The sequence below is a fragment of the Perca flavescens genome, chromosome 11 (assembly GCF_004354835.1).
Source record: "Perca flavescens isolate YP-PL-M2 chromosome 11, PFLA_1.0, whole genome shotgun sequence".
NCBI classification, from domain to species: domain Eukaryota; kingdom Metazoa; phylum Chordata; class Actinopteri; order Perciformes; family Percidae; genus Perca; species Perca flavescens.
The window spans coordinates 34669423-34695684 of record NC_041341.1 but is presented as its reverse complement, the minus strand read 5'-3'; the positions used below and the strand labels follow the sequence as shown (position 1 = coordinate 34695684).

Sequence of the window (26262 nt, the reverse complement as noted above, 5' to 3'; positions counted from 1 at the left end):
GGTAGACTGGATCAATGACTAGGTCTCTGGTAACAATCAGTACGTTTACATGCACACCAATATTCCATTATTATTCCGAGTATGACAATATTACGAATTTGATACGGGTCATGTAAACCGCATATTCCGGTTGGATATTCTGAATAAGGCTTTTTTTTCCCAAATACAGCATTTTCCAATTAAGACACGTGATATTTTATATATTTGGGTTTTAGAGGCGTTCTTTGGACATGTATACAGTGCATTCGGAATATGCGTCTCAGTCAGGGTTTCACCGCAGCCTTATGGTCCGCTCTGTGCGTTGCTGCAGACTCGATAAGAAGGAGAAACACAGCTGCTTTTAAACATTATCAAAGACTTTGATATCAACAGGTTTTTGGATATGCTCAAACATCACTAGGCCGACCTTTTCAAGAAGCTGGTTGAAGGAATGGAAGAGAGAGGCTGTGTTCACACGGTCCAACAAGTCCAACACCGGTGGAACACTTTGGAAAAAATCCTGTTTTGCACGGCTATATGTTAAAGAGGAATATAAGTGGAATACTTATTTTCATTAGCCATGTAAACAGCTTAGTCGGAATATTGTCTTTTTTCGGAATTAGTGCAAAAAACTGAATATTATGTGTATGTAAACGTAGTGACTGTTGTTGTAACTGGCCAGATCTGAATCTTTTGCAACTCTTCTATGGGTCCATCTTTACAATCCTCTACGGCCAAGCATGGTTCTAACACTTTATTCTGGAAGTTTCTAAAACTGACAAAGGTGAAGATTTTTTGGAAAATGTTAAATTATGCATAAGGATATTTCCATTAAAGGTGCTGTAGGTAGGAGTGCGAAGATCCAGGACTTAGCCAAACAATTTGAACATCAACAACTTCTCAGTCCCTCCCCCAATTTCTGCTGAAGCCCCAAACGGTCCTAAGTCCCCCCACACGGGAGAATGAATGCATGTGCATGATTGGTGCATCTGAACAGGGATGCAAATCGCACTACAGGCTGTAGGTGGTGCCAGAGGAGCCAGACTTTTTTATTAACTACCTGCTTCATGTAGTTCTACTGGAACATAGGGTCAGTTTCAGCAAATATGACAGAAAGATAGTTTTATAAGGCTTACCTACTGCACCCTTAAAGTAAATCCATTGCACCTTGGGTTCAGATATGCAGGATATACAAACAACACTGATAGTGTAGAAAAGTTTTCTGTATCAACCTGAGGGGATTCAGGGCTGTGGGTAAATGTAACGAGGGAATAACTGCAACAAATGAACATAATGGAGAAGGTCAATCAACACCTGTTTGCTAACAAACTCCTGCAATACATTTCACTCCTCTCCTAGTGATTGAAGTTTGTTTCCAGGTAGTCTGTAAGAGATTTTATGTGCGGTAAGTAACCCGAAGAGTACATGGAACCAAGGCCCAGTTCATGCACTCCTATCACACAATCTAACTGGTGAAAGGAACTTGGTGTCAAGTGTTAACATTCCAAAGCTTTTACTATATAAAGACAGCTGGAATTAGGCCATGTTATTAGTACCAGCTGTTGGTCAAACATCATCCGACACGGCCCACCAACAGCTGCTGCCATGCAGTGGTTAACCCTGTTGTTTGGCCTCGGGTCAGATTTGACCCATTTTCAACAAGTTTCTATATCAACCAAATTGATCAACCAAAAAAATAACGTGGATGGTTCCGCACAGCGCTCTTCACATGTAAAATAAATGATCAGTTCACTACTTTCATTGAATTTGGGTGTTTTATTCAATTTGATAGCATTTGAAAAAGTGACAAACATTTCAGAAAAAACTTCAAAATTTGGGGAAAAAACATATAAAAAAAAACAAGATTGAATTTCAAATTTCGACCCAGAAAAACAAACCGTTGCATGGTCGACGGGAAGACAACACAAGGGTTAATTAGTCCAGGTTTAACTGAAGAAACAGTGGACTGTAAGTTCAAATTCTCCTTTAAATTCAGTATTTGAGACACTGAAGTCCTCCATCAGAACAGCCTCATGGCCATGTTAAAGTGTGCCTTAATAGCATTTCTCAACCACTACTAATACTAATACTACTATTATTATTAGCACTTCATATTTACTGCAGGGTTGTACTCAGTCAGGTGTGGCTGTGTGCACAGTATCAGGGGCTGGTTTCACAAATGGACTTAGAGTGGTCAGTAGTAGAGTAGTCACATCTTCACATTGACATCCAAATTCATCCATTGCACAGAGCTTGCTAGCTCTTGGCTATTTTAAGTAGGACTAATTTGCAGCAACTGTGTGGCTTATTTCTCGCTTAAAATGTTTTTAGAAACACGTTTCGGTGAACTATTTTTCGTAAAATACGAGATCGTATTCTGAACGAACCGCCATTATGCTCGGTTGTGAAATCCGGGAGAAGCCAGACGCATGTGATGCGTTCGTCCAATCAGCTGCCGGTCGCTGTCCCTAAACCCTCAACCTGGCAACCTATAACCCAGTTGAGCAGTTGATCTCTGCGCAAGCTTCGCGGAAAGTTCAGACCCGAAAACGAGCCGATAAAGGCAGGTGAAGGTGGTGTTCCCGCAAAGAAATCAAAATGTAGCTGTAAATTTCAACAGTGTTGGGCGCAACAATTGACACGCATCTTACCTAGTCATATCCACAACCTCCACGCTTTTTGTAAGGTATGTCGCATTGATTTAAATGTAGCACACGGCGGGGGAAATGACATCACCCAGCACATTAAACCACAGTGGCACCATTGCGCAGAAGAAGCACATGAGGGCACACAGGCGATTTCATCCTTCATCACGAAAGAACAGACAGAGGCAGAAGTAGAAGTAGAAGAACATGAAGCAAGCTGAACTCAAGATGGCAATGTTGGTAGCACAGACTTACAGCACACTTAACTTGTCATCAGGTCTCGCTGTTTGTTCCCATGGAACCATGGGTCTTAGTTCAGAGTTAGCCTGCTGGTAAAGTATTGCTGTGACGCTCTTATTGGTTTAAGACTAATCTAAGAGCAAAATTAAAACCAGCCTAACACTACAGGGTGATGTAAGTAAGATAAACAACTGTGAAACCAGCCCCAGGACCCTGAAAGCTAAGTGGAATTCAGCCAAAATTCATTTTTATTTACATCTGTGCTTTTCAGGGCCGTAGCACAACATTCTGAGCCCTGTAGAAAGGCATTCTCTATGGGCCCCTCCCCGCATCCACAGCTATTCATTCTAGCATCTTTTTGGGCCCTCCTCACATGAGGGCCCTGGGTACTCAGTCCCCTTTTCCCCCCCCAGTCCAACGCCCCTTGTGCTCTTACAAATGCAGCCTTCCTTTGTCTAAATATATATCTGTATTTACTGATCCTTAAACTCAATTGTGTGTGTCCTGCAGAAACATGCTGACCATATGGTGAACCTGGTTCAGTACCAGTCTTAGGTTCTCCAAAGGCCAAACCTTTGTAGGGTCTGGTCCTGAAACTTGTTACTGACCTCCATCTGTTGGCGGATCCAGCTGAGCGCCTGTGTAATGCGAGTGTAAACGCCCGGCTTGTTCCTCAAAGCACAGCCGTTCCCCCAGCTGGTCGCACCCACCAGCTTCCATGCAGACGAGTCCTCATAGGCCAGAGGACCTCCACTGTCCCCCTGAGGGAACACACACACACACACACACACACACACACACAAAACAGTCTCACTAACCCAATCACCAATGCTTCCCAGACTCATAAACAGATGACATGCAGGCAAAGGACAGAGTCAATCATTACATCTAATGTTGTCATAACAAGACTCGTGTGAATTTTAGGGGGGGTATTTCAAAATCTGCTATTTTATTTGGGTCGTCTACCAAACAGAAGGTCGGTGGTTCGATCCCTGGCCCCCTGCAGTCGGTCTACTATTTCAAGGTGTCATTGGGCAAGACACTGAACTCCAAATTGCTGCAGGTTGTTGTCTCTGATCGGCACTTTTAGTGGAGTTGCAGAATAGCTGACCTTGAAGAACATTTTAAGGACAGAGGCCTGTGATTTATGGTCCCTATAGATATCAGGTATATTCACATATGCAGCTGGATTAGTTGACCCACAGGGCCCTATCCTGCACCCGGCGCGGCGCAGCGCCCGACGCAAGTGTCTTTGCTAGTTTAGACCGACCCAGTTGTCAGTTTCCCGTCCAGCGTCCACGTCGCTTAAATAGCAAATGCACCTGCGCCCATCTGTGGCCCATGGCTGGTCTTACAGGGAGGTGTGTTCAGGTGCATTCTGGGAGTATTGCTATCTTGAGGTAGCAGGAAGTGATCGCGCCATTGACCAACAAAAACCTGGTCTAAAGTCAATAACGCAGCATTTCATTGTTATTTTAACAGAGCATTAGTAAAGTGTGCCTAGGCTTATGCACAGCTTTTAAAGGGAATGGGAGAGGACACTGATTGGTTTATTGCATGTTACGCCCAAAACACACCTATCAATTAATAAAGACACTAAGTACAACCCTTTAGAACCATACGCCCGGCGCACAGACCCTTTTTTCTGCCATCAAACTAGCAAAAGTGGATTTGGACACGCCCTAAACGCACCTGCCCCAGGCGCTACGCGCCGTGCGCTCAGATCGTTGAAATAGGGCCCATAGTGTGTCTGAACTGATCATATTCAAATCATGAGCACATTTTATTCTTGTGTATACAAATGTTACTGATGTAAAAAAAATTAAATAAACTTGGGCATTGCATTGTCTTCGAATATCCTGAGTTCCACTTCTGAAAATGAACGTCCGCCAAATGATTCCCGTTATATTCACCCATATCAAAATATAAAGGGATTGTTTAGTACGGAAGAGGATTAGGGCCAATGTGAAAATGTTTCACATGTGGCCCTAATCCTTCAGTAGTTATAGTTCTTTTATTAGTTGCAAAGTAAAAAACTCTCATAAAGATGCCATCAGCTAGGTGGGAGCTTTGCAACTTCCAGAGTTCCAATCGGTGCTTGGCGTCATGATTCCTGCCAGTAAATCTTGGTGTTTAATGCTTAAAGAAACCCATCTGCACCTGACAGGAGTCAGTTCCTCCCTCCAGGTATCCTGCGCAGATCATCCAGGAGGAGATGAAGCCCTGGTAAACGTCTGGCTGGTTGCAGGTCTTAGTGGAGATGAGCGGCACCCTGGCCGAGCGCAGAACCACACTGGTCTCTCCTGGAAAACGCACGTCGATATAAGCACGTATGTGTCAGAGAGGTCATTATTACATTACACACAATTTAGCATGTTGCCATGGGTGAAATAATAGAGCAGAAATAATGTGGTTTCCATGTTTAGACTCACCTTCATCCTCAGTTGCTCCCCATCCAGAGATCCAGCACACGGTGCCCTCCTCAAACTCCTCCCCATAGTTTGGCAGGCAGATGGGCTCGACGAAGCCTAAAGAGGAATATTTAGATGAACTACATCACCCAGAGTGTCAGACAAGACCGTACACAACAATGTGTGTGCATTTTCCACCAAAAATAACATCAATCAATCATGCAGCTATTGTGTAATACACCCAAATCCACCTTTCAGGTGGGGTCTGGCTGCTGCAGTGTGGAGTGAAATGAAACTGGGTTCAATAAATGAGAGAACTTTCACATAAAGTAACATAACATGTATGCTTTCTTTCTTGTATGGCTGTGGACAGTATTTTCGGATTTATGGAGTGATAAAAAAAAAGCAGTGGTGTAGTCTATGTGATAAGCAGGTATACGTAATATACCCACTAAGAAAGCTCCTGGATTTCTATATACCCACTTAAAAATGCCCAATGACACGCAACGACATACTTTCCATTATATTTTAAATTGTCATCTGTGTTTTTCTTCTTCGCGTAGGCTAAATAAAGGGATTTCCACTGTAAATTGGTGAATAAAAGTTATCCGAATACAGGAAATGAAAACGTTGATGCTCAAAATAACCCTGGGGGAGGACACCCAGAGGGGGGGCCTCAGACCAAAAAGTTTGGGAACCACTGTTTTAAAGGGTCAGTTCGGAAAGACAGGTCACCCAGGCTGTTTTTAACCCAGGACTTAAAGTGCCCATATTATGAAAAAAATCACCTTTTTCCTGGGATTTGGGGTGTTATTTTGAGTCTCTGGTGCTTCCACACGCATACAAACTTGGATAAAAAAACATCCATGCTGTTTTGAGTGAGATACGGTTTCTGAATGTGTCCTGCCTTCAGTCTCTGGGTGAGCTGTTCAAAATCTGCACAGCTTTCTACTAGCCGAGACGAGGTGGCTAACCGTAGCATGCTAGCTCGTTCTCAATGGCAAAACACTGCTACAACACGCACTAGTTCACCATAATCTCCAAAAGAACTACTTCCATGTCCCTGTTCTGCAGGTATTCCACGCAAAGTTGGAAGTGTGCTCTCGTTTAGAAGAAGTCTCCCGGCTAATCCTGCCTTGTACTGACTGAAGTTAGAGAAACAGCTAGGTGATGTGATCCTTACCTAGCTACTGAGCATGTGCACCTCCCAACAAAGATGGGATAGAAGTGCGATGCCTCACTCAGTAGTTAAAACAGAGACCTCAACACACAGGGTGAAAAGAGGAGCTGCAGCAATGTGCAGTACAACAAAAATATGGTGTTTTTTGAAAATTAAACCATGTAAACCTATTCTGGTTCAACTTCTAAATACAATTATGAACCTGAAAATGAGCATAATATGGGCACTTTAACGCAACCTTTTGGTCTCTTCTGAGTCTGATGTTGAAACTACTGAGATGCAATAGTAGTTATGAATATACGAACACAGAGAAGGATGTTATGGAGAAAGAGAGCGAGGACTCTGCAAGGTCTTGGATAACACCGATACCATTGAAAGCAAGCGGCGTGGCCAGTTTCATCAGTGCGATGTCGTAGTCCAGTCTGTTGGGCCGGTAGCGAACGTGGTATACGATCTGCTCCACGGCCATAGACTGAGCCCCGTGGACCGGCTGCTCCGTCAGCCCCACCAGCACCGCCCACATGGAGGGGAATGCAAACCTGACAGCAGACACCAGAAGATACAGTGAGACAATATTCATGTCGGTATATGGGAGGGAATCCTTCAAGCTACAGTGTGGCTTTCTTCCAGCATTTTCATGGCTCTCGTCCTAAAGTGCTTCAACTATGTGTCACAGTTATCTGCTACCAGTTATCTGAACCAGAGGCCTCAGACTTTTTGACCATGTGACAGTATTTCTTTAGTTTCATTTACTCTTAGTTTCTAGAGGATTTTGTTTCATGTTCCTTCTTTCACTCATTGGATTTGAGTTTTCTGTGCTTGTGCTGTATGTACCTTATGTGTCCCTGTAGCCCTGCCCAGCACGACTTCCCTTGTACACCCGTCGAGTTTCTGGCCTCATCAGCCTGCCTTTGAGTTTCCGTGTGTGACTCACCCATACACACAGTGTGCAGCAGTGAGGACCCAGTGTGACGTTATGATGGAGCCTCCGCACAGGTGCTCGCTGTTGAAACGGAGGCTGACCTGCCAGGGGAACTGACCCGGCTTGGAGATGTTTCCTCCAACGATACGAGTGTGGTACTGGGGCCTGGAGCCGCACTCTGAGGACAGATGCACGGAGGGTCAAAGGTCAGCTCGTGCACCTCTAAGGCATGGATGCAAATAGAGCTGCAAAGATTAACCAATTAGTTATCAACAATTAAATTAATCGCCTTCTATTTTGATAATCCATTAATCGGTTGGGGTGATTGCTTATGAAAAAAAAGTCAAACGTCTTTGATGTCAGCTTGTTAAATATGAATATATTTCTAGTTTCTTCTCTCCTCTGTGACAATAAACTGAATATCTGAGCTGTGGACAAAATAAGACATTTGAGGATGTCATCTTGGGATTGACATCTTTCCGCCATTTTCTAACATAGATCCATCGACTAATCGAGAAAAAAATCGACAGATTAATCGACAATGAAAAAAACAGTTGCAGCCCTAGCAAATTTATTCACATGCACTGGATTAACACCATGTGCTGGTGGGCTGATACTGGCCTTTATTAAATATTACTACAGTACACTGTCATGTGTCCTTGAGTTTCTTCTACCACTGAATTGTTGCCTTTAGAGAGCTGCTATAGAAAGACTCGGTGTCAGTGCAGCGTTACACTGACTCATTGTATGTCCAGAGGCTTTTACCAGCCTGACCAAGGGGAACGTGACATAGAAAAACAATTGAAATTTCAGGTCAATCAATTTCAATTTCAATTTGTTTCTATGAAAAGGGTTAATCTATTGGGGTGCTGCAGTGATCTAGTATTGCACTTCCATAACATTTGGGTAGTCAAAAGAGACAAAAACAATGATCAAAAGCAGTGCTGATGACACAATCAGGGTTATTTTAATGACATCATCAGGGTTATTTCCTGGAAATGATACAGGCCAGCACATCTTATGACAAGTCTTCTAATTTTTATATGTAAAAATTGGTGGAATGCCTCTTTAAAGCTTAAAAATAAATACTGATCAGAAGTATTGACTATGAGTTAAAGTTTTGACCCGAAAGTATCACTATCAACCTTCACAAATCCATACTAGTTAAACCATAGCACATGCAAGCCACACACTCATGCACACACACTGGTCCCACATCAGTTATGTATCTACATTGAACCGTTGCTGTTTGCTTCTTAGCTAAGTCTTACAGTACATATAAACATCATAAAATATGTTTGTCATTTTTATTGGGATAATTTTTAAACACAGACTACTAGTCTTAAAAGTAACAAAGCACATGTCTACATATCCTATAACACACACACACACACACACACACACACACACACACACACACACACACACACACACACACACAGGTGAAACATACACATTTGCATGCCATGCAAGATCATACGCACATGCAAGAGCACGTGTGCTCCCCTTGACTCCATCTTAAATCCTCATCGGAAAAAACAAACTCATGACTTAAAACAAAGATCACTCAGTCTGCAGCGTGTGTTCTCACCCAGACATTTCAGAGTGGTCACCTTCCCTGAGCTGCACTCAGTCTTACTGTGGTGACACAGGAGGTGGACGTCATATCACAGAGAAACTCAGCAAACATGGAGAAGTAGTGATTTTACAGATCAGGAAACAATGTAGAACAATAGTTCATAGATTGGCTCAAACAGTTACACTTATTAAATATACTGACAATATTTGAGAGCAAGGTGGAAAGTAAAGTAGCTAAGGACATTTACTCGTGTTCTGTACTTTGGAAGGTTCTGGTGGAATGCAGCCATCAGTAATGGGTTTGAATACACCTGTGCTTTTCCTACTATGACATGTCAACATGTCTTCTGTGAAAAAGGTCTATATGAGTCGGATACTGCTCCATTGGGCTGTGATTATGGGGCGTGTTTCAACCGAACCAGAAAAGAAAATGTCTCTGCACTCAGTTGGATAGACCTACAACCCAATCAGAGCAACGGAGTATGTGACGTTGCCGAATCCCGTAGGAAGGATGGAAAAAACATCTTTCTGATCGACAAATGCCTTGATCGCGACAAAACAGTTAAGTTTAGAAAAATATGGTGGTTTGTAATTTGCAGATTGAGCTGGATTAGGTGTCCTTCTACCTCTTGATCTCAAAGTAGATGAAGACAAGCAACACACACACATCCAGTTCTAATAGAGTTGCTTTAGATTATTTATACGCTGCCAGTTAGTCAGTCAGTTAGTTATGCATACTTTTCCATTCATTCAAATGGGGATGTGCTTTCTACCTGAAGGCTGTGGCGTTCTGGAGCTTAATGACCTGTGCCTGGTTCAGGTTGATGGACACCAGGTTGGCCTGAAGGTCCTGCTCAACGGAGGTCAGAGAGACGAAGAATGATTCCGCATACCTGACAGACACACAGCAACACAGACACAATGTACCGCTGACGATGAGGTGGTTTCTAACATTTTAACCTGATAACGATGAGACTGATATGGTAAAATATAAAAAAACGAGGGTGCCCGGGTACCCCAGTTGGTAAAGTGTGCACCCATACAACGATTCACGAATTTGACTCCAACATGTGGTCGTTCCCCCTCTCTCTCCCCTTTCATGTCATTAGCTGCCCTGTCAAAATAAAGGCCTAAAATGTCCCCCCAAAAAAAAAAAAATATATATATATATATATATATATATATATATATATATATATATAAAAACACCAAATCAGCAGCTAGTCTCCATGTAAAGTTCTTTACATTTATCAAATATGTCCATCTTGAGTTGTAGAGCAAAAAGAGCATTATCTTGAATATGTACAGTTTAGGAGAGCCTATTAGCTACCTGGCTTTCTACCCAAATACAGAATCTGAAAGCAAAAGCCAATCTCAACTCCCTAAACTTTTTCCATAGTGTCTCTAACTGTCGTCCAATACTGATGTATCCCAGCGCATTCCCAAAAATACATGAAAATAAATTTGCTCTGTCTGTCCCACGGCCTCTTCAGCATGCTGTTTGTCTCCCTCCGTAATATTTAGGTGCTAAAAAGTATCTGACCCAGTTTTTTTTTATTCAATTATAACCTGTCCACAACGGCGAGTTGGTTGATTTCCATTGCAGTTCATTTAAATCTTCCAATTCCTCTTATGATGACAGAAGGTTTTCTATTTGCTGTCTAATAAGACTTTGTTCACACAGAAAGGTGTCTTTGAGTTGCGCAACTCATCGGGACCAAGACTGTCTCTACAAAATTTGGGGATAAATCTTATTATTGTTCAAATATTTTTTACTTTGGACAGATGTGTTGAACCATCATACAGCAATCTGAACGGTGCAGGACAATCCAGATCAAGACAAGTTGAACAAAAAGGGGGACATGGACACAAATGTGATTGTCCCACTAGATCACTGTGCTCCCAGAATGCAGAGTTACTTGTGGTTCCTAGAGTCTCTAAAAGTAGAATGGGAGCCAGAGCCTTCAGCTATCAGGCTCCTCTCCTGTGGAAATATCTCCCAGTCTGGGTTCTGGAGGTAGACACCGTCACCACATTTAAGAGTAAACTTAAAACTCCTCTGTGATAAAGTTTATTGTTAGAACTGGCCCAGGTTTGCCTGGGACCAGCTCTTAGTTATCTGTAAAGTGTCCTAAGATTACTTCTGTTGTAATTTGACACTATAAATAAAATTGAATTGAATTGAATCTCCCATCACACCATATCATGCACATAGAGCTGAGAAAGTGTCAAGACAACAAGGGAACAGACAACAAGGGATTTGAGCTGCAGCCAAACCTGGAGTATCCCAGTTGCTTGCAGGCAGAGAGCCCCAGCCAGTTGTTCCAGCCCTCTGAGCACACCGTCCTCCATACCCCCCCTCTCTGGACCTGCAGGACCGAGCTCCTCCCACTCAGACGCACTGACAGACAGACAGACAGACAGACAAAGAGTTATAGTAGTCTTGCATTGCCAGACCTTCCTCCACAGCGCTACTAAGAAGGTCTGGATAGTCCACACCACATTCCAGGATGGGAGAAAAAACGTGCTCTGGTTTATTGGCATTTCTTTAAACCAATCACAATCATCTTGGGCAGCGCTAAGCGCCGGACACAGGTACGGTGCCTCTGCAGAATAGCCTCGGGAAGGAACATGTGCACGTAAAGATGTGAGCTCTGGAATCAAAATGGCTGTCAAGTGTGTGATGAGACTTTTATTCAATAAAAAGATAAATATGATTTGATTGTCGGTTCTAGCTCGGAGGATTCTCGGCGGAACAATCCCGTAAATGACCCGTCGTCAATATAGACTATATAGACAGAGGTGGCCAGAAAGGTAAAAAACTAGCCTGACGTGGTCCTACTCAGATTCTATTCAGAATGTGAACTTCCCGACCTCGAAATTTTGTGGGCGGGGCTAATTTCGGCTGGCATCCAGGCTAGTAAAAAACTAATGACAGCCTAGAAACACATCCCCCAGACTCTCAAAGCCAGGGTAATGTAAATAAAACTGTATCGTTAAATGATCAACAATAAACCTGTAACCGGTTTGCAGCCAATAATTAGTTGGCCAGTTAATAATTAACGTAGTGGCAGCCAGTGGGACATAAATTATTACGTAACATTAAATCCCCCGAAAAGTTTGGCAAACAAACAAACAAATGCTCATTCATCTTTTCATAACATTCAGTGAGCGACAGTGGGAGTTTACCTCCGTAGGTCGTAGGTGAAGCATGAAGAAAGCTAACGTTAGCCGGCCAATGTTCCACTACATTCTCACTAACACTGTACTTAAAAAGATGAAACAAAGGCAAACATCCAAAAGTACCTGCTCAAAATGGAAAAGGGAACAGAGCCACTAACTGAACCGCAACCACTACAGGTGAAACTAAATCAAACCTAACCAACAGAAAATGTGGTAGCACTTTACTTGAAGGTATCTACATAAGAGTGACATGACACTGTCATGAACACATGACACAGTCATGACACATGAACCTCAACTCTAACCCTACCATAACTTGTTATGACAAAAACCGAATGACACTTACTGACAGAAGCGTTATGTCATAAACATTTATGACTTGTTCATAATGATTATGACACGTTCATGACAGGTTTGATTTAGTTTCACCTGTAGTGGTTGTGGTTCAGTTAGTGGCGCTGTTTCCTTTTACATTTTGAGCAGGTACTTTCGGATGTTTGCATTTGTTTCATCTTTTTTGAGCGTTGTGTTTTTCAGTTCAATGTAGATGAAAAAAAGAAATTTATTCAAGCTTTAAAAACCGAAAGCAAAAAAAGCATTTAGTAACTTTTACAAGCAGACATGGCACTACTAATTAAAAAGAAATATATATATATATATATATATATATATATATATATATATATATATATAGTACAGGCCAAAAGTTTGGACACACCTTCTCATTCAATGTGTTCCTTAATTTTCATGACTATTTACATTGTAGATTCTCACTGAAGGCATTAAAACTATGAATGAACACATATGGAATTATGTACTTAACAAAAAAGTGTGAAATAACTGAAAACATGTCTTATATTTTAGATTCCTCAAAGTAGCCACCCTTTGCTTTTTTTGATAACTCTGCAAACCCTTGGTGTTCTCTCAATGAGCTTCATGAGGTAGTCACCTGAAATGGTTTTACCTTCACAGGTGTGCCTTGTCAGGGTTAATTAGTGGAAGTTTTTCCCTTATTAATAAAAAAGCAAAGGGTGACTACTTTGAAGAATCTAAAATATAAGACATGTTTTCAGTTATTTCACACTTTTTTGTTAAGTACATAATTCCATATGTGTTCATTCATAGTTTTGATGCCTTCAGTGAGAATCTACAATGTAAATAGTCATGAAAATAAAAGGAAATGCATTTGAATGAGAAGGTGTGTCCAAACTTTTGGATATATATATATATTTACCATTTATCCATTGGTACCTAATTACATTCCATGTTTGTGACAATGTTGCTTTTTTTATTTTAAACTAAAACTAAAACTGTACACTACAAATTGGTGTATAAATTCTACAAAAGAAAATCAATCATCACATAGATATCAGATTTTTAATACCAGACAGAGTGTTATCGTATTGGTACAGGGGCCAATATCCTTTTATCCAGTATGGAACACATGAATAAAATGTCACTTGTATTATGTCATCAGTTAAAGATACTATTTTAGATACATTTTTATCATTCTTTGTATTCTGATATACGATTGGCCCTTTAGCTGACTGACTGATCTATTACTATGTACGTGTGTGTTTATGTGTGTGTGTGTGTGTGTGTGTGTGTGTGTGTGTGTGTCTCACCACAGCCTAGCTCATCCTCTCCGTTGTCACAGTGCACCTCTCCGTCACACTGAGACGAGGGCCTGATGCATTTAGGTGATGAGCCACAACGAAACTGACCCGCACAGCTTAAACCCACTGTAGAAACACACACACACACACACACACACACACACACACACACACACACACACACACACACACACACACACACACACACACACACACACACACACACACACACACACACACACACAAAATCACTGGAGTTTCAGTTTGCTAACATTAATTAGCACAACTCATATCTGCACCGAATTTCATGGCAATATATCCGATATATCTCAGTGTGGATCAAATTGGCGGACCGGCATACAGACCAACATTGCCATCCATAGAGTCATGCGGCAATTTTACAAATTGCTATGAAGTTTTTCAGGGTAATGGGTCCACAATAGTATTTATTGTGCTGTAGAGTCTACACAGGTTTTTACTTTGGCTCTATCCAGCAGTAGCATCAAGATTTACACTGGGACTTCCCATCAGGGTTGTTGTACTGGGGGTGGAATGGGGACTATACAAAAAGATGATAGAAAGAATATCTGTGGAGGTAATGAGGGTCCCATAGAGAATGCCTTTTTACAGGGCCCAGAATGTTGTGCTACGCCTCTGCTTAGCATCCTGTATTTTAATTAAACTAGAACAGTGCCCGTTGAAAATGTGCCTGTTTGGAACGGCTGATTGCCTGGCCACAGCAATACCCGACCCTGGCTAGATAGCCTGCATCACGCTCTGTCTGCACTTGTTGTCTGTGGTTGTGCTTTGCATGTGTGGGATTCCGAAACGTCCTTAAATTCGGGAATCGTCGTTTGTTTATTCAAATTAAAAGACAGAAAGTAGTGCTACTTTGCAAATTTTTGCGGGTCTGAGGTGTATGTCACATTTCAGCTGCCAAAGCTCCGCTCCACTGCGCTGCTCTCTGTCTCTGGTCCTCAGGGCGAGAGGGGGAGTGGCCAGCGGCAAAAGCCGATGTGTGCTTCTTTTACCGATTTATATTTAACGATATCTTTTGCATTTCTAAGCCAAGCAACATCAAACTTGGCACTGTACTTACGCGTGCCCGTAGCAAGACACCTGTCAAGTTTGAAATCCATCGGACTAACGGTTCAAGAGATATGCGCATAACACACAAACACACACACACACACACACACACACACCCACACCCACACCCACACCCACACACACAGAAAGACGTTCCTGCAATTTATAGATAGAAGAAAATAAAGTCAACCTCTCCAGGTCCCAGTATTACAAAGTGAGATGAGTGGGCCAGCCAGCTATCTTTGGCTTTAAGGTTTTCTGGTATCACAAAGCTGGCTCGGGACGCATTTTTCTGTCCGAGCCCAAACCTGACCCGAACCCGACAGGCATTAAGATATTTCTGTCCGAGCCTGACGTGTGTTTGTGTGGAAAGCTTTTATTAAGCAACTGTAGGAAGGCGTTTAGAAATGTCAACAGATGAGACATCAGCATCACACGGGGCAACAAGCGCTCAGGTCTGATATCCATCCTCTACTTCACCCGAGTTTGATCACCAAGGTGACCTATGCTGCAGGGCAGACCAATCAGATCAGGGGGAAAAAATTAATTCCTCTATTCATTTCACCTCGGTGAATATCACTCTTTGACTTTCAAAGCTTAATATCCAATGTTTGAATCCTATTCTTCAGTTTTGAAACCATATTTTCACTTTTAAAATGTACTTTCAACCTTTTAAATTGATCTCTCAATATGTGACAGGGATCCAACTTCATAGATGAGAGGATGGTGGTAGTACAGGTCCGGCAGAGAAGAAAACAATATAAAATGTCTGCTGAGACATCAAACAGTTACGGACTTCAAAGAATGTGACACCACATGGTGTCTTTCTTCTTCTGACAATGACTTAACTGACAATCACATTAGGGCTGGAAGTGGAAGACAATGTGTCAGTGCCCTCGTGCATTCTGACTGCACTGTGTGGGAGGGGCCTATATTGTATAACAGGTAAGGACCACATCAAATATTGATGGTGCAAAGGCAGTCCATGCTACAGTGGCTCCATTATAGCCAAAATGGACAAAGTCCACACAGCACTGAGCTCCTCACCTCCGAGGCCGATGCCGAGGATGAGAGTGACCACCACGATGAGGCACAAAGCGATCAGCAGCTCCAAGCGGTGGGCCAGCACTCTGTTCTTCCAGCTGTTCTCCAAGTCATCCTCTATTGAGGAAAAATAGTTTATGAACATCTACACTGTTTAAATAGCATACAATATGAGCTGCCAGCAGTTCAAACATCAAGAGTAGATTTCTTCAGAAAAAAGCTAGATATGTGATTTCTATAATTTATGAATACAATCTATGAAATGTGGTGTTCTCTTGGGAATTGTACAGCTACAGCATTGGAAAGCTTATGAAACACAATTCCCGCCACGAAAACAATGGACAACACCAATAATCACTCATGTTTCTTTGGTCAAAACTAGAGTGATAGGGTAACCTCTTGGTCCCTACTCGGTCTGTGGCACTCCAAATCCATTCATCCTACTGATAACGGAAATCCTTAAAGACAAGTCACAAATACTTTAGATGTTTTCATTTTCTAAAAAGGCTCAGGAATTTCCTCAAACGGCTGGTCACTGTAGTTTTTAAAAAACGTTACTCAAACATGAGGAAATAGTAGATTTTTTGGTGACTATTTTCATCTGCGGATTAATCCACATTTGGTGCTCAAGTAAGTATTTCTGGCAGCACACATCATCTTACATTTCAAGCAGATCCCACTGTAACACTACCTGTGTGCAGTAATGTCCACATCCATTGTTGTATGTTGTAGCTTTAAGAACATCACAAGGTCTCACCATTCATAAATGGCTGCACCTTGGTGATTGGCATGGTCTGGCTGGGTGAAGCCAGAGGTCGGGGCTCTTCGGGTTTGGCAGATTCGTTTTCCAATTGGGGGTAAGTAGCAAAGGTGCCCAGGGAGCTGACGTTCAGTGTGTTGGGGGTCTCAACAATGGGGAGGTCTTCCTCTGTCACTGAAACCACCTCTATCCTGGAGGTGTCCGGCTGCTCAGGTGCCTCTGCCTTAAGTTCCTAAATGGGGACAATAGAAAAAGAAATGATCCGTATGACAGCTGAGGATTTATTCAATAAAAGGAATCTAGTGAGCAAATTGTGAAAGCAGAGACACAAGTATTAAAGGTCCCATGACATGGCGCTCTTTGGATGCTTTTATATAGGCCTTAGTGGTCCTCTAATACTGTATCTGAAGTCTCTTTTATATAGACCTTAGTGGTCCTCTAATACTGTATCTGAAGTCTCTTTTATATAGGCCTTAGTGGTCCTCTAATACTGTATCTGAAGTCTCTTTTATATAGACCTTAGTGGTCCCCTAATACTGTATCTGAAGTCTCTTTTATATAGACCTTAGTGGTCCCCTAATACTGTATCTGAAGTCTCTTTTATATAGACCTCAGTGGTCCCCTAATACTGTATCTGAAGTCTCTTTTATATAGAGCTTAGTGGTCCTCTAATACTGTATCTGAAGTCTCTTTTATATAGACCTTAGTGGTCCTCTAATACTGTATCTGAAGTCTCTTTTATATAGACCTTAGTGGTCCCCTAATACTGTATCTGAAGTCTCTTTTATATAGACCTTAGTGGTCCCCTAATAATACCGTATCTGAAGTCTCTTTTAGATAGACCTTAGTGGTCCCCTAATACTGTATCTGAAGTCTCTTTTATATAGACCTTAGTGGTCCCCTAATACTGTATCTGAAGTCTCTTTTATATAGACCTTAGTGGTCCCCTAATACCGTATCTGAAGTCTCTTTTAGATAGACCTTAGTGGTCCCCTAATACTGTATCTGAAGTCTCTTTTATATAGACCTTAGTGGTCCCCTAATACTGTATCTGAAGTCTCTTTTATATAGACCTTAGTGGTCCCCTAATACTGTATCTGAAGTCTCTTTTATATAGACCTTAGTGGTCCCCTAATACCGTATCTGAAGTCTCTTTTAGATAGACCTTAGTGGTCCCCTAATACTGTATCTGAAGTCTCTTTTATATAGACCTTAGTGGTCCCCTAATACTGTATCTGAAGTCTCTTTTATATAGACCTTAGTGGTCCCCTAATACTGTATCTGAAGTCTCTTTTATATAGACCTTAGTGGTCCCCTAATACTGTATCTGAAGTCTCTTTCCTGAAATTCAGCCTTGGTGCAGATTTCCAGCCACTAGAGCCAGTCCCACAGTGAGCTTTCCTTAGTATGTGCCATTTCTGTGTCTGTAGCTTTTGAGGAGGAGAGACGGGGTGGGGGGGCAAGGTGGAGGGTGGGGGTGTGGCCTTGACCTACTGCCACTTTGCTCGTTTGAAAGCCATGATGTCTCTCTCTCTCTCATGGGTGGGCCAAATTCTCTGGGCAGGCAAAGCAGAGAAAGGGGAGGTAACCTTGCTCCTTATGACCTCATAAGGAGAAGATTCCTGATTGGTCCATCTGAGCGTTCATTTTCTCAAAAACAGAGCAGGATACCCAGGGCTCGGTTTACACCTATCGCCATTTCTAGCCACTGGGGGACAATAGGCAGGCTGGGGGAACGCATATTAATGTTAAAAAAACTCATAAAGTGACATTTTCATGCCATGGGACCTTTAAGACTTTATCCAACATTTCGAAGATGTATTTGGGATTAAACGTTTTACTGTTAGGTCAATTTGTACTTCCAGCCCAAGTACTGCAGATTCGTTTTCCAATTGGGGGTAAGTAGCTAAGGTGCCCAGGGAGCTGACGTTCAGTGTGTTGGGGATCTCAACAGTTGGGAGGTCTTCCTCTGTCACTGAAACCACCTCTATCCTGGAGGTGTCCGGCTGCTCTGGTGCCTCTGCCTTAAGTTCCTAAATGGGGGCAATAGAAAAAGAAATGATCCGTATGACAGCTGAGGATTTATTTAATAAAAGGAATCGAGTGAGCAAATTGTGATAGCAGAGACACAAGTATTAAGACTTTATCCAACATTTGAAGATGTATTTGGGATCAAACGTTTTACTGTTTGTATTTTTGTAATTTGTACTTCCAGCCTAAGTACTGTAGTGTCTTGGTTTAACCATAGGGTTTAACCCAGTGATAAGGAAGGCGTTAAAAGATTCAGCATGGTTACTGCTGTGTTCTGGTTGTTAAGAGAATTGTTGACAGTGCAAGCTACAATATCAGACTGCATGATTTGACATGTTTTTGTATCCTAAATCATGAGACTCTATGCCTGCAAAGGTTGTAGCTCCCCATATTGGGATGTATTTGTTGTGCTTCACCTTTAACTTTATTATCCTGAAGGAAATTTAATCTGATTTGATACTGCTAGTTGTGGTACCAAACAAGATTTTTATTCATAATGGTATTTTGATAAATTCTTTCTACAATATGTAATATTTTGGCATTAAAATGTCTAAAAACGACTATTCCTCAGTCACGTCGGGTATATTGACAAATTGGTTCAACAGCTTGAATCGTATGGCCCTGCACACCGCGTATACACAGCGGTGAATGTTTGTCTCACTGACACCAAATGTCTCTGCCAAAACCCTGTATTCTGCACAGGTGTCCAACTTGTACAATGCTACCTCCCACCATTTAGCCAAAGAACTGAGCTTCTAAACTCTTTGATTTAGCAAGCCAGTTTGCCATCTACAACCATGCCTGACGTCAACTTGTGATGAAACTACGCTTTACGTGGTCTAGTTTATTCGCTCTAAAACAGTTGATAGAAACACTTCTAATTTGAATTTTCCCTTCTTTTTTTGCAACATTTTAAAAGTTTGCTTAAAATTTGCTTGACAATTACAGGGAAACATGACTAGTGGCTACTAGTTACTCTAACTTCTGTCAAAACATGGGATACACCTGATGATATGCTTGAGAGAAATTATAAATTATACACTGTCAAAGAATTATACTCAGTAACCATAATACAGGTTTTCTGCCACACAGCATCCTTTTTCATTGATTACATGCCACTTTGCAAAACAGTCATACAGCAGAGAAAATGTCTGCTGTGAAAAAGCTCCATAAGACAACTAATGACCAAGTGATTAGCATGATTTAGGTGGGCAAACCTTGATTTGTGTATGTATTATAGCAACAGACTATATATTCGCAATCTTGGGTCCATCTATCATTGTTTGATTTTGTAACTAATCATTACCTTTTATAGGATTATTCTGACCAATGTTTTGATTAATTAATTAATAATTAATTCTATGAAATGGCAGAAAAATAAAGGAAAGTGCACATACAAATTTTCTCAAGGAGATGTTCTCAAATGTCTTGTTTTTTTCTAACCAACCGCTCAAAACCCCAAAATATTCAGTCAATTTGAAATTATGTTAAACAAAGAATTTCCTGTTAATCAACTAATTGTTCCAGCATTCATTTCATTGACTATATTTTGTCCACTTACTGTTGGGGGAGTTGATGTGTCAGCAGCAGCAGCGTTGGCAGCAGGATCTGCAAAAAAATGGGATGAGAAACAATGGGATGGATGGAGATGACATGAATAGAGGAAAGACAAAGAGAATGGAAGTAAGGGAAGAAGAAGAGATGATGAGGAAAAGGGAAAAAAACAACAACCAGGAATCCTCAAGAAAAAGCCTTGTTGAGTTCTATTCCTGGTTTTGACCAAGTTATGTCCTACGTACTGATCTTCACGAAGCTTTTCGTCATCGTGCCATTGTCCACAATCAACTTTGCTTTGTCTAAGACCATGTCCTACCAATATCCCTCTCCTTTTTATCTCTTTTCTACCTTTTTCTTTCCCCAGCTCTCTGTCTTAATGGCTGCCCTCCTGCCGTGCCTACACTTTGGTACAAAGAGACACCTGAGCAGGTGAGTGCTGCCACTCGGAGTGGGGATCGGGTGGCCCTACACCTCCCACTCTGTGGGTTGGATTACATACTCGTGTGACCCTAAATTGTCCTGGGAGTCTGTGGGGGGAGGCAGGAGGGAGGAGGAAAAGCTGCTGGTCACTGCCTGGACTCCGTCCACTGGCTTCACTGTCCAGCTGCTTTCTGCCAAGAGTTTTGTTTCGGTTAACTAGAATTTTTTTTTTTTACACCTAGTCTTAGGTTTTAGTCTAGTTTTAGTAAACTATAATAACCTTGTATTGTACTCACATGAAGCTTAACGTCAATCTCTCAATCCCTCCCCCATTCCCTCTGAATTTGTGGAAAGTTTGTATATCTAAAAATCCAATCCAACAGACTACTTCAACACAATATGATTATAAAATATATATATATTTTAATTAACATTGCAATTGATTCTGAATGGCAATAAATAAAGCTACATGAACAACATAAATAAGATCAACAAGGTACAAAATAAAAATGTATCTTTTCTGAAGTTTTTACATTGTTAAAAGGGAATTTTTTCTTTTGCAATACGATCAAAGCACAAAGATAAGAGTCTAATCAATGTGGTCATCCATCAATACTTTCAATTCTAATTATCACTACAAACATCTGTGTGTGTGAACAGCGTTTCACTTATTTGGAACATAACTTTTCACATTTAGTGGACAGGTTCACAGAATTCACTGTCCACCTGGTGAATGTGAAGGCCGCTTCATGGTTCTGCGAAGGCTCCACGCAGAGCTCTCGTAGCCTACGTAAGTGGATTGAAGTTTATGCTTGTGCGTTGGTGTGTGCGTCGAGCCGGCATGTGTGTGTGTGTGTGTGTGTGGGGAGTGTGTTAGAGAGAGGGATAAGTGAGAGAGTGACGGTGATTAGCTTTGGAGCGAGTAGCGACTCTAGAGTCCTAGTGAGAGAAACAAAGTGTCTGTACCAGGAGAAGTTCACCCTCTCCTTGATCTCATGTTGTTTATGGAGAAGGAGAACCAGGGAATGAGTCGGGGGAAATGCAACGCTACCAAGCCACGGCCGAGCGAAGTACGTCGCTGCGATGTGTAGTTACATTTTTCGAGAGGTGCACGTCAGGCTACAGCGTAGGGTCCTGCGTAGACGCAGAGGGGCCTACGGGGGTATGCCATCGATTCGACGCAGAAGCATAAAACGGCCTTAAGTCCAACATTCACTCTCTTTTGGCTCTGTTTTGGTCTTCACCAACTCCTAAGGGAAACATCTGTCTTATTAGCTGCTACATGCTTCGCTATACTCACCAGCTAGTCGTACTTCTGTTGATCCAGACTAAACTGTGTCTGTCTGCAGTTTGCTGCTGAGAAGGTAGAGTACAGAGGAAACACCGCTTATGAGAGCAGAGTTTTCTGATTGGAAACCCCAAAAAATTGCTTTAAAATGGCTAAAAAGCTCTGTATAGAGGAGGGGAAATGCAGGGTTGGTGATCAATATCTGTGTGTTCGTCACTGCAGCTGAAACAGTCATTTTATCCATTGCTGTTATAAAAATATTGAGCAGTGAAGCTTAAAGGACTGACACAATTATGCTAGTTTGAATGCCTTTAGTTATTAACCATGCATGTGCAATTTTGAAAATATCAGAAGAACAATCCTGTATGTTGTTTGAACAACATTTTGTCCAAACAGCCAGCTCCCGTTCACTGGTAAATAATAATTACATATGCTAATGCATATATAATTATTTATTATTGTATCTTTTCCAAGCAGCCATTATTTGTTGATTGGTCCTCAGACTGTTTCAGGTCTTTTGAGCCAGTTAAGTAGTTGCAGGTTGATTGGCTGAGCGTGACAAAGCATTTGAGCGTATAGTTCGTTGTCCTTACTTACAGTAAGTAACGCTCCAAAGAATCCCACCAATTGTGTCTCTTGGATGTGGTTCCAGTTGTAGTTTTTTTTCATGTTGCAGTCTAGTCTGTTGCTTTTCTCACAAGCTGGAGATGCAACGCAAGCAACCACATATTCTTAATTCCCAATTCTGGAGTAGCTGGTTGATAGTGGCCCCCGATCATGGTGTCCTCCGAGGTAGAAAGTGGGTGCAGGACTGGTGGCGGCCCACACTGCTGCCCTTTCTGAGCTCTCCCTTCTGGGAAAGAGCCAGATAGATGCCTGGGTGAGACAGTGAGGAGTAGGTGGTGTAGTGATTCTCCTCCAAGTTCTCCTTTAACAGGCAATCGTCAGAAAAATGCTCCTGGAAAAGACAGTCAGGAAGACATTTCATATTATCGGATTGTGTTTTGGTTCCATTATACAGCCCTGTACATACAGTAGTAAGGAAATTCGATCACAAATGCATTATTATTTAACACCGCTTGACCTAGGTTTGAATGTATGTAGCCGTGTGAGCTGTGCAGTGGGCTACATACCGCTCCATATGTCAGTCCTTCTCCACTCATACAGAGGTACAAGCCACTCTTGACTCCTCTGATTCCCACCACTCCATGTTTCATAGCAAACACCTTGAGCCAACCTCGAGGAGATGGAGAAATACAGGGTAAAACAATGCTTAAAGGGATACACCACCGTTTGTTGAAATAGGGCTTATCACGGTCTCCCCTAGCTGTAGATAGGTGGGGTCTCCCCTAGCTGTAGATAGGTGGGGTCTCCCCTAGCTGTAGATAGGTGGGCCAACACATTTTTTGTGCATGCATTGTTTTAGTCCGGTGCAACACCGGTAGCACCGCCGCTAGTTAGCTTAGCGTAGTGAATGGAATCCTATGTTGCCGGTTAGCATGTTGTGAGTAAAAGTGAGCCAACAAAAGACAAAAAAACAACCTAATTACTTGCACTGAGACAAAAAATGCGTTGGCCCTCCTATCTACAGCCAGGGGAGACCGTGATAAGCCCTATGTCAACAATCGGTGGCGTATCCCTTTAAAGACTTGGATGCATTCTTGGGGTGTATCACAAGAGTTTTTACATTAAAACTGAGTCTAAAATATTGTCCATATCTCAAGTGAAAAAAGATTGCAAACCAATAAATATACAGAATGACAACAATTCAGGTTTAAAAAGCATTAAAAAAAATGGTTTTGGGGGGGTCATACTGAACTCACAATGCTCAGTGGGTTTGTGGACGCCCCCTATAGAGCCACTGGGCAGAATTTGGAGATGGTAGCCAATCCCAACCCGGCAGTAGAGCAGCAGCTGTTTGACCCCTTCTCTCATTGGATGAGGACTCAAACCTGCATTAGAAAGAGATGATAGGTTGTTTGTAAAAGATGACACTTCGATAACTATTATCTTACTGGATAATTTCATCCAGAAGAAAAAACAAACAAAAATAGATAGATTCTCTTTTAACAAAGAGTGTGTATTTGTTATGTAATAAATACAGAAAATATGTTGGAAGCATCTTTCAGTGTGTGCAAAAACGTATTCTGAGGGAATTCTCATCAACTGCGCAAAAGTGCTGCTTCAAATCCATCTTTGAACAACACTCAGATGTCTAATTATTGTAACCACTCCTCTTGTTCATACTGGTGGTGGAGAATCTGAAGTCCAGCTGAAGTCTACATTCTACATATTGATGACTGATGTTGGTTCCACAGGTCTCTTAATGTTAACATTACAGGATTAGAAGTTTATTTAATTTCGGTGTTTGAATTTGTAATTTAAAATAAACAGACCTACCGAACATAACACAACAGTGGCACCATGCAAACATAATATAAAGCTTCCATACTTTATTTTTTAGGTTCTTAATAACAAAATTCAAATAAATAATAATGAAGCCCCTGGGTGGGCCAATCAGATCTAAGGGGCCCATGCCAACCCAGGCCTCTCCCTGGACACGCCCGTGTAGGTGCAGGTTTATTGCTCGGAGACAACACCAGAAATAGACCTACACACAATATACCCTACGATATATCCGAAGAAATTATGGTGACCGCCGGCCAGTCACATGAAGTAAGTTTAGCGGCCTTCACAGTAACATTTAGCCGAGAAAAGGTGACTGTCAGCAGGGTAGCGGTCACCCTGAGGTGCTGGTCATTAGAGGCCGTTGCAGTTAAATTTAGCCGACAAAATGCGACTATCCTGTGACTACGACAGTTAAGGCACCGAAACGACTAAAATTAGAAATAAGATTGTGGTTTGTATGAAAACATCGGCCCCCTTAAGTAGTACTAGTCTTCAGGTTTCCCTGGGAAACAAACTCTGCTCCCCCACTTCCAAGCCCAGTGTTCCATGACCAACCCATCCTCCCCGACCTCCCCCCTAAGCAGAGCACAGCAGTCTTATACAGCAGCAGACAATGTGGTGGATACAGAAATAAATGTGGAATACATACAAATTACAGTGCTTAACTTGTCGTAGCTAAATGTACGAATGGTTCAGAACAGCCCGAGATGTGATGTGACAAAATTACATGTATCGTCTTGCATCATTTCCACTGAATCCTTGTGCTTTGGTACACAAGCAGACACTTTGACTTGTTATTAGCCGGAAAAGCAAAGATATAAGGCCATGAGAAAACGCCTCATGTGAAAAGGCCAATAGCAGAGCTGGAGCTCACATACCTAGATGGAATGCAGCCACAATTAATGTTATTATTTACACCTGTGATTTTCCTGACATGACATTTGGTAAGTTGATTCAAAGAGAAGAAACACCTGGGGTAAATACCTTAAAAAGGTCCAGTGTGTGACGTGTTTAGTTGTTCATTATCAAAATCTGTGTTGCCCGTTCACCAACTTGTCCTTTTTCATGAATATTTACCTCCACCATCAATTCCAAGTATTCCTATTGGCTTGAAATTTTGCATTTGCATGAACTGAGGTAGACGCTCCATATTCATGCTCCATCTTGAAATATGTTAGCCGGTAAGGGACATACAGGACATACTGCTCCGCCTTTCACGTTTTCGCTGTCACATGATAAACTCACAGGTGCTGCTGGTGCTGCTAATGCTGCTAATGGGTATCGTAGGTATACGTACTCTGAACTGCGTGGCGCGAGAGAGTTGATTGCGAGATAGATAGATATATATATATGATCTCAACGCTAGATGGGAGAAATTCCTACACATTGGACCTTTAAGGTAAATTTAAGACAACTTCTATTAAATGATGGTTTCCATTCTGAAAGCAAAGTAAAAGTAAAGTACAAGAGTTTCCCCAGATGTTCGCTTACCTTTTCCTTTCAGCAGGGTGTCCCTCATGTGCAGCTTCCAGAGGTCTCGGAGGAGAGTGCCCTGGTCCTCGGGGGAAACCACTGGTTCTTGTCTCTTTGCTCCCACGCTGAACATCAGGAGCAGCTGGAAGCCAGGCAGCAGCAGCAGCAGCAAGGAAACATTCATGTTGAAACCCATCAAACACCTGCCAGCGGACTAAGCGATGGTGTCTCACAAACAAACAGTCATGTCCAATAACGAAGGGCGCCACGGTCCTGGGTCCAGTGACTTTGTCTGTCCAGCGGGCCCAGGTTAGGCCTCCTCTTGCTCTTCTTCTTCTGTTGAACTCTGAAAACACTTGAGCTCCACTGCCGTCTCCGCTCATCCCCTCTACACATACTTTCTGCTTTTATCTCTTCCAACGCCTCTTTCTACACTG

General features: G+C 42.0%; 2 protein-coding genes across 2 annotated transcripts; both read right to left on the bottom strand.

The window, feature by feature from the left end:
• Window positions 1-3240: 3240 nt before the first annotated feature.
• Window positions 3241-20502, bottom strand: tmprss3a (transmembrane serine protease 3a). The gene is made up of 14 exons (XM_028590491.1): window positions 20478-20502; window positions 20240-20286; window positions 18507-18680; window positions 16645-16879; window positions 15891-16004; window positions 13764-13880; window positions 11233-11356; window positions 9729-9848; window positions 8969-9015; window positions 7390-7555; window positions 6825-6994; window positions 5297-5392; window positions 5025-5167; window positions 3241-3625 (listed from the first exon to the last, which is right to left on the bottom strand). Exons 1-14 carry the CDS (start codon window positions 20500-20502, stop codon window positions 3416-3418), a joined length of 1788 nt encoding a protein of 595 aa, XP_028446292.1. The 3' UTR covers window positions 3241-3415.
• Window positions 20503-21876: 1374 nt separating this feature from the next.
• LOC114564643 (fibroblast growth factor 4A-like) lies at window positions 21877-26079 on the bottom strand. Its single transcript, XM_028592104.1, has 4 exons — window positions 25844-26079; window positions 23767-23895; window positions 23077-23180; window positions 21877-22901 (listed from the first exon to the last, which is right to left on the bottom strand). The coding sequence occupies exons 1-4, from the start codon at window positions 26019-26021 to the stop codon at window positions 22719-22721; spliced, it is 594 nt and encodes a 197-aa protein (XP_028447905.1). The 5' UTR covers window positions 26022-26079; the 3' UTR covers window positions 21877-22718.
• Between the last annotated feature and the right edge of the window lie 183 nt (window positions 26080-26262).

What these genes read in the sequence shown, in the direction of transcription:
- tmprss3a (XM_028590491.1), bottom strand. Translation starts at nt 20,502, where the DNA reads ATGACGAAAAGCTTCGTGAAGATCA. An exon ending in GGTGCAGCCATTTATGAATG is followed by an intron (nt 16,005 to 16,644) that starts GTGAGACCTTGT and finishes TTTCCTCAATAG; the next exon opens with AGGATGACTTGGAGAACAGC. An exon ending in CAGAACGCCACAGCCTTCAG is followed by an intron (nt 9,016 to 9,728) that starts GTAGAAAGCACA and finishes GTGTCACCACAG; the next exon opens with TAAGACTGAGTGCAGCTCAG.
- LOC114564643 (XM_028592104.1), bottom strand. Translation starts at nt 26,021, where the DNA reads ATGGGTTTCAACATGAATGTTTCCTTGCTGCTGCTGCTGCTGCCTGGC. An exon ending in CACCCTGCTGAAAGGAAAAG is followed by an intron (nt 23,896 to 25,843) that starts GTAAGCGAACAT and finishes TTTCTAATGCAG; the next exon opens with GTTTGAGTCCTCATCCAATG. An exon ending in AAGGACTGACATATGGAGCG is followed by an intron (nt 22,902 to 23,076) that starts GTATGTAGCCCA and finishes TGTCTTTTCCAG; the next exon opens with GAGCATTTTTCTGACGATTG.